The sequence below is a fragment of the Plasmodium malariae genome, assembly GCF_900090045.1.
Source record: "Plasmodium malariae genome assembly, chromosome: 8".
Classification (NCBI taxonomy): domain Eukaryota; phylum Apicomplexa; class Aconoidasida; order Haemosporida; family Plasmodiidae; genus Plasmodium; species Plasmodium malariae.
Window position 1 is genome coordinate 2,247,191 of NC_041782.1, and position 8,594 is coordinate 2,255,784.

The 8,594-nt window shown below is 18.2% G+C and overlaps 2 protein-coding genes across 2 annotated transcripts; both read left to right on the forward strand.

Moving 5' to 3' along the window:
• Positions 1–2,837: 2,837 nt before the first annotated feature.
• PmUG01_08055000 (uncharacterized protein) lies at positions 2,838–3,214 on the forward strand (the record flags this gene model as incomplete). Its single annotated transcript, XM_029004726.1, has 2 exons — positions 2,838–2,866; positions 2,959–3,214. The coding sequence occupies 2 exons, from the start codon at positions 2,838–2,840 to the stop codon at positions 3,212–3,214; spliced, it is 285 nt and encodes a 94-aa protein (XP_028861386.1).
• A 3,823-nt stretch (positions 3,215–7,037) lies between these two features.
• On the forward strand, positions 7,038–7,905 carry PmUG01_08055100 (Plasmodium exported protein, unknown function; the record flags this gene model as incomplete). The annotated part of the gene is made up of 2 exons (XM_029004727.1): positions 7,038–7,100; positions 7,252–7,905. The coding sequence occupies 2 exons, from the start codon at positions 7,038–7,040 to the stop codon at positions 7,903–7,905; spliced, it is 717 nt and encodes a 238-aa protein (XP_028861387.1).
• Positions 7,906–8,594: the final 689 nt, after the last annotated feature.

Below are 8,594 nucleotides of genomic sequence, written 5' to 3' on the forward strand. Positions count from 1 at the left end.
GGTAAACAATACTGTTAAAAGAAAGAGTGGCTAAATACATTTTTGTGTTTAACTCAATAATAATATTATGATAAACTAATGTAGGATAAATTAAAGTTTTAAAATATGTACTACAATATTTTTATTATTTTCATGTTTTAAAAGAATTATGAAAAAAGAAAATATAATATTATGTAATTTACAGCTATAATTTTGTATAACATTTAAGCTTATTCTACTTCATAGATTTGTATTAATTTAAAATAATAATAGAATTACAAACAAGCAATTCTTTATGTTTTTATGTAGGTAATTTTTTACAATATAAAATATTAATTATGTGTACTTTCAAAATAATGTATGTTCCATATAATGATATAATATCTTAAAATTTTTTAGAATAAATATAAAGAATATAGCACTTGCCCTATATGTGCAAATTTTATAAGTTTTCTTTTTTTATGAGTTTAAAATGTGATAAAATAATTCTGTTACTTTTTTTAGTATGAATAAAAGAGTTATATTTTTTAAGTGCGAAGAAATATATTGAATATGTATTAATTTATAAAAGGACATGGAAGTTATATATAAGAATATATTTTTTATGATATAAATTTATTTGTGATAATTTTTCGAATTTTCTTTTTATGTGTATCATATATTTTTTTTTTTATAAAAATATGATCTTTTACCGCTTGTTTGCTTATTAAACTTCTTACAAGAATGCTACGAACACTTGTATATTAATTATTTCATATTAAAGTTTGTGTTAAAACAATAATAAAACAGATATATTATATATTCAATCACGTGTCAAATAGTAAAATTACTTATAGAAATTTCTTTAAGTATACTGTGTTTTATATTAAATTATATAATTATTTTTTATGAGATATATGTAATTCAAACAAGAATTTTTATGTTTGTGATTATTATTCATGTGAATACCTTGATTCATATGAAATGTAAAAATAATTTAAATGGTAGTAACACACTCTATATTACATTAGTAATTTATTTTAATTTGCATTAATTACTATTAAATTTCGTTAAATTATATATTTTATTATTTTAGTATAAGTGTTATTTTATTATGTTTTTCATGTAAAATTTGCACATCTATTTTAGCAAGTTTTAACGATATTCATAGCCAATTTTTATTATAATCACTATTAAATTGTTATGATTTATTTAAATGTATATATGGTTTGTGTAATTTTTAATCTATGTATATTAATATACTCGATTTTTCTGTATAATATGTGCTTATAAAAGCAGTTAAGTAATAAGTATAATGAGAAGATCTGCTTAGATATTTTGTTTTTACTTACGATGTCTTATTGAATTAGCATTGTGATATGATACTACTAATAATTTAAATTCCCAGTATTTTATGAATATATACTTAATTACACATAAATTGTGGAAAAACAATTAAAACTATAAAAATATATCATGTCCTTTTTTAATGTTAATTGTAAAAAGTGATATATTATTTTTATTAAAGAAATAAATGACAATAAAATAAAAAAATATCTAATCTTTTTATATTTTTTTTTTTTGATTTAATATACTATTACTCACTGTTATTAGTATAACAGTGGATAACAGTAAAATGAACATGTTAATATTTATAATTAACAAAGTAATATAATTATTCTTTATAATTATTATTACATCTGTCAAAAATAAAATAAATATCATAAATTAGTTTTTATAGCGTAATATATATTTTACATAAATTACATCATTATTTTTTCAACATAATATACAGATATATTTTTGGAATCTTAGAAATATAAAAATAAATTTTCATTATTATTACTTTTACTTTTTTAAAAATTATTTTTGAAATTTATTAAAAATTTTCTTTATACCGAATAATTAGTTGTACGCATTATTTCAAAGTAATATATATACAATAATACTAACTACATTTAAAAGGCTATTTAAATTGTGACTATTGTAATACATAATAATAAAAAACAAAATTTTTTTTATAATTACTAAGTAGAAAATAGTGAAAAATTATATATATTTTTATAAATTCTAAAAGAACTACGGGGAATAACTAATATTCTATATAATTTAACTCCTAGGGAGTACTATTATTTCTAAAAAAAATTAATAATGACATTTATATGTAATGGTAAATATCGATAAATACTATTTTTCAAATAGATAAAATTTTTAGCTAATTTTTTTAGTAAAAAGTACCGTTTAAAATTTTGTAAAACAAATAATAATGCTCTCTTATGTATAGTTAATAGTGTCATATAGCATATTTATAAATTATTACTTTGCAAAAGAACAATATGTCATATAATTTTTCACTTTACATAGAATTAGACTTCTAATATTCGGTTCATTTCTTTTATATATAAAATGCTTATTTTATGTTATAATGGTGGTAGCACTACAATTTAGTATTAAAGGAAACATTTTTTCTAATAAATATTTATTTATATTTCATAAATTATATAAAAAAATACATACAATTTCTAAGGAAGAAGTGTTATTCTATTATATATATTATTGTCTCACATATGTTATTTTTAATTTAATGAACATATATTGAAATAGAAAAGCACATGTAGAAAGGAATTAATGGATACAATTCATAGTTATTTTAAACATTTTAAGTAATTCACTATTTATGTAATATATTCCTACTATATTGAAGTAAAATATTCTTTTATGAATTAGATTATATATGTATTTACATAATTAATTTTTCTTATGTAATTTCCTGGAAGATAAAAGACAAGTGTTTGCTTCATATGAAAGACATAATGAATTATGTTATGAGGAGATAGTAAGTTATGTTATTTACTATTGTAACGATTTAAGAAATGGGGATGAAAAATTTAAAAAGATTTTTAAGAAGGTATAAATATACCTAAAAAAATTGCCCAGTAAAAATAATAAGGAAGATCTTATAGATCGCTGTTTTTATTCGCAGGAATCTTTTTATCACAGATTGAGGAAAAATTTAAATACTCGTACGAATAATAATGGTGAGATTGGTTTTATTAATAATCTTTCTGATGTAATGTATGTTATCAATTTAAATAATTTAAGGAATTCAGCATGTTGGTTTAATTATGATTTTAATTTTAAAACCTATAACGAAGTGAAACATTTACATGATTATTTTAAGAATTACTGTTTTATGAAAAGTAAAATAAATGCTGTAAATCATGAGGAGAAAGTGTATTTGCCAATAAATTATTGATATTAGTATATTATATACAAACTTTATAGGAGGGTAATAAGCGTGTTTAATGATAATAATTATGCAGATAATTGTAGGGATTTTTTTATTAGTGAAATGTATAACACACCTACAATATATTTAAAATTAAAATTTTTTCTCTTTAACAAACTTGATATTGAAATTATAAAGGCAGCTAAATCTAAATACATTAATTATTTCGTTAAATGTACTACAGAAAGAATAATAAAAAAGAATAAAACATTAAGAATGATTAAGAATATTAATATTATTGTTTCGGAAACTTCTATCAAATTAACATGTAATTCTTTCATTATTAATTTGTTAAGTGTTACTGAACTTAATGTAGTATTTTTTAGTGTGTATCCCCTTTTAATTATTAATACATAACTAAATATATATTTTTTTTTCTAAAAGGTTACAACAATAAATTCATTGTATTGCATATATATTACACTTTTTTTTTTTAAATATTATCTGAATTGAGGGCTTAATTTCATAACAGTAAACGAAAATAAATATATATATATATTAATAAAGAACATACGTGTTAATTATAAAGGAATGGTTCAACATATTCCAGAACAAATTCATTAAGAAATATATTAAATATAGATTATTATATTCCATGATATGCCTCAGATTTACTGAATATGTAACATACGAAGACAGATAATAACAATATTCAAAGTACACACATATGATTTCATATAAAATTCAATTCAGAGGGAAAAAATGAAGAATTACATATAAAGAACATGCAAAGAAGAACATAGTTAATTTTAAATTATACGTTATATCTATATAAAAGGAAATATAATTAATCTAAAACTTTTTAATGAAGGGAGATAAGAGAATACTGTAATTATAATATTGAGAAATATTAGAAGGTATAAAATATATTTTTAAAAATATAATTTAAGAAAGTATAAAAATAAAGAAAGAAAAATATTTTTAAATAAAATAAAGAAAAAAAATAATAAAAATGGAAAACAAATAATTTGAAATTAATACATTAATTGGAAGAAAAAGAAGAATCTATAAAACAAGTTTATATATTATAATTAAGGTATTTGAAGTACAAAAAAATTTATTTTTTTTTCACATTTGTATTTTAATAAGTAAGATGGAAAATATGATTTATAGAAATGTTTACCAAGACAGAGAATTAAATATAAGTAACGTAAGGCGAATTAGTAGGTGTTTACTTATACGTCATACATAATATAATTATTAAATATTATAGAAAGGCAGTAAAACATTATTAGGAAAACATACATGCATATAAATATTCCATCCTTATTTTTAAAATTTTTTATGGAAGTCACGTTTACATTTTGAACATATGGAAGACATAAGAATAATTTTATATACAAAGTAAAATTAGAAGTTGTGTTTTATATTAAAACATCTGTAGAATTGTACACCTTATATACAGATGACTATATGAGAATACTAAAGAACGGAAGTGAGCAATCATAAGTATTTGAAAAAATTGTATATTATAAAATGATATAATTTATAAAAAAGGAATTAATAAATAATTTATCTTAAGAAATATACAATTTTTCAATAATTATGCATAGGTTAAAAGAAGTAAAATCAAATTCATCTATTATAATTAATATATAACATTATGTTGTGTAAACTTGCGTAAACATATACAAGTGCATATACGAATACCTTCTCCTTATAAATGACAAGTTCAAAAAAAAAAACGATACTAAGCTGTAATATATATCTAAATTTTATATCATTTTAAAAAATTTATAAAAAATTAAAATGAACAAACTGTACAGTTAATTCGTTACTTAAAGAATATAATTCTTCAAATAAAATTTATTATATCAATAAGCAATATCACAGTTTATATATGCCATAGCGTTGTAGAAGAAATATTACTAATAAATAATATATACTAAATAATAAAATTTTATACAGAATACAATTAATGTAATTTTATTATTTTTTTATCAAAATATTGATGTCAAAAATATTGTTAAGTATTATATTTCCCTACGATTTTAATCATATAACAAATTATAAAAATAAAATGATAACATAAAAGATTATTTATTAAATATAAGAACATAATATGATACAATACATTCAGATAAAAAGAAAAGTGTTAAAATATTTATGTTATTATATAAAAGCATAAGTTAACCTATGATATACTTTCATAACATGCAAAAGATTAAGTATATAAAAAAAAAAAATATAAAGAATTCATAAATTTCTCTTTTGTTTTAAGCAAAACTATAATATTTAGGATATGACAGTTTAAATGGTTCATTTATAAAGCAATCAAATAATAATATTTTTGTGTAATAATAAATAAGGTTTTTTCTATATTAGATTATAATTCAACTTATATGTAGAATAAAAATAGAATTATACGAAATTTTGCATTATTATATTTTAATTTAAAATTAGTTTTATATTTAGTAGTTTTATCTCCTTTTTTTAATTAATTAGTTTTTTATATTTTTATTTTTTTAAATGTAATATGAAATATTTTTTTTTAATAATAGTATAATTTTTTGTGTATATAATAAGTTTATATTTGCCACTGTCAGTTATATAAACACCTAATAAAAATATTAAGATATATAATAATCTTGTAAATATTTATTTTGCATAAAAACATAAATTCAATAAAATTATTATATATATATATATATATATATATATATATATATATATATTTTTATATGTATACATTTTATAGTATGTGATTATAAAATAACAAATAAAATTATAAATTTATTTTAAAATTTTTTGAAAAAAATAAATTAATGAACGATTTTCATAATATACATTATTACACTATTATATTAATTAAATAAAAAAGATTATATATAATATATATTTGGAAATATATTTTCTCAAAACATTCATGAAATTATTACTAATACATCAAGGAGTATCAACGAAACATATATTTGATTTGTTTTTTTTTTTTTTTTTTTAATCGTAAACATTAATTTATTTATATGAATATAAAACATAAAAAAAAGTTTTTTTTAAACATATTAATATATAATATGTAATAATAAAATGCACTTCCAAAATATAAGTAATATATAATATTATAAATTTATTTTATAGAAATAATACTTTCATATGGATCACTACTTTTTAAAATATAAAACTTCATAAATTATAAATATGATGAAAATTTCATTCCTTACAAGTGTATTTATTTTATAGAAAATTTCATATTATTTTAGTTGTTATGGAATAATTTATAATGTATATGTTCTCTTTTAAAATTTTTTTTCTTTTATATTTATAATTAAAAGCATTTATTTATAAGAATCAAAATTTATAAGATGCCTTTTGCATTTATTTGATATATTAATTAGGAAAAATAATTGATTTTAATAATTAATATCTTAGTGAATATAGTAGTATGTATACTATCCATATTTTGCACTTTTTATATTTTAAATAAACCTAGTAATTTAGAAATATTTCCATAATAATTTCTTTTTCTAAAAACGAATAACACAATATTGTATAGTCAGTCTACTATTAAATAATTATTTTATATATTTTGAATATTTATATTTATTAACGAACTTAAATTATAATATATTAATTCAAATTAAGTTTTTATAAATAACCTTAAAGTAAAAATTTTATGGTTATTTTTCAATATCCATTTTTTAAAATATATTATAATTATATACATTTTATTAAGTTCTATACCATTTAATAATAAAAATTTTTTTAAATGAATATAGCAAACTTTATCATTAGATATGCATTATAATATTATTAATTTTTTTCTATATATATTATATCAAAGATCAACATAATGGAACAAAAAAATAAGTTATTCTTTACTATTATAATTGCTACGTTTATGTTTTCAAGTTGGGTATTCCATTTCAAGAATGATTTGATATGATAATATTATTTAAAAATATTTTGTATTATTCGCATTTTTCTTGTTGTATATATGTAAATAATTTTCCTTTGAATAAAATGTTTTATTCTTTAAATATTAAATATTTAAATTTTTTTTTTAGAATGCATTTAACATATCTTTGGATGAAAGTTACAAACTTCGTAAAAAATTAGATTTAAGAACATATAGATTACTAGCAAAATACATAGAGAATAGGGATTCAAATAATGTATTCCTAAAAGAAAAGACGCCATATAATGAAAAATACGAAAAAAAAGATCCTTTTGACAATGATCAATTATCAAGAAGAAATATATATCAAATTAAAAGTATATCAAATAATGCAAAAGTGTATGGACCAGCTAAGAAATATAAATTTTCTGTATGCAAAAGAAGAGATTCATATATTGGAAAAAGAATACTAGATCATATATATTACAAAAATAATGTTAGATATGCTACAAATAATGATATTAAATTTTTAAAAAGGTGCAAAAAAAACAAAATTTATTTGTTATATGCTTTATATATCTTATATGTACCATTACTAATGGTAAATATTGCTTCAATAAATTTTGAGAAATGGCCCATTGAATATATATATCCAGCAGGCTGGGAGTTACCAGTAATTATACTAAGCTATATATTACCCACATTATTTTTACTAACGGTTATTTATATCTGCAGTAAGATTGAAAAGTATGATAAATTGTTATACATAAAAAGCAAAATGAATAATAGGAAGTATTATCCTTACCCTAAAATAGGTTTTTAAAAAGGTTATTATCAATTGATTTCCCAATTACATACATACATTATAAGAATAAATATAATTGTATAACTTTTATAAATTTCCTTTTATATGCTAAGTTTTTTTTTATAGGAAACTATAAAAATGAACGTTTTCAATTTTTTGGTAAATTTGAATATTTTTATATTTTTTAATTTGTATTTTAAAGTATTTTATTTTTTTTTTTGGATACAATATCATGTCTTCATATGTATACTTGTGTATTTTTTTGTATTCATATGCAAAATTTATGTATGTGGGTAAATTCAAACTATTACAAAAGAGTAAAATTCAAATAGCTTTATAGTTATCCTATGTAATTTATTTACATGACTGTAAAAAATTTTATTATTTTTATTATTTGCCTTGTATTTTAAAAATTATTATTCTGAAAAAGAAATACTTTATTAGTTTTACATAAAAAAGTTCATTCCCCTCTTTTTCATACAAAGAGATAAACTGAATAATGCATATGTATTAATATTTATTGTTTTTTTCTATTTTTGTTTAAATATACATAACAAGTAAATTACAGATTTTATAAATTTGATTATGATACATTTATTTTTATTCAAAATACATGTTCATTATACGAGAGCTGCGAATAAATTTAAAAAAAAATAACGAAATCTGTGAAGCATAATATATTAGAATCTATGAGAAATTTCTAAATT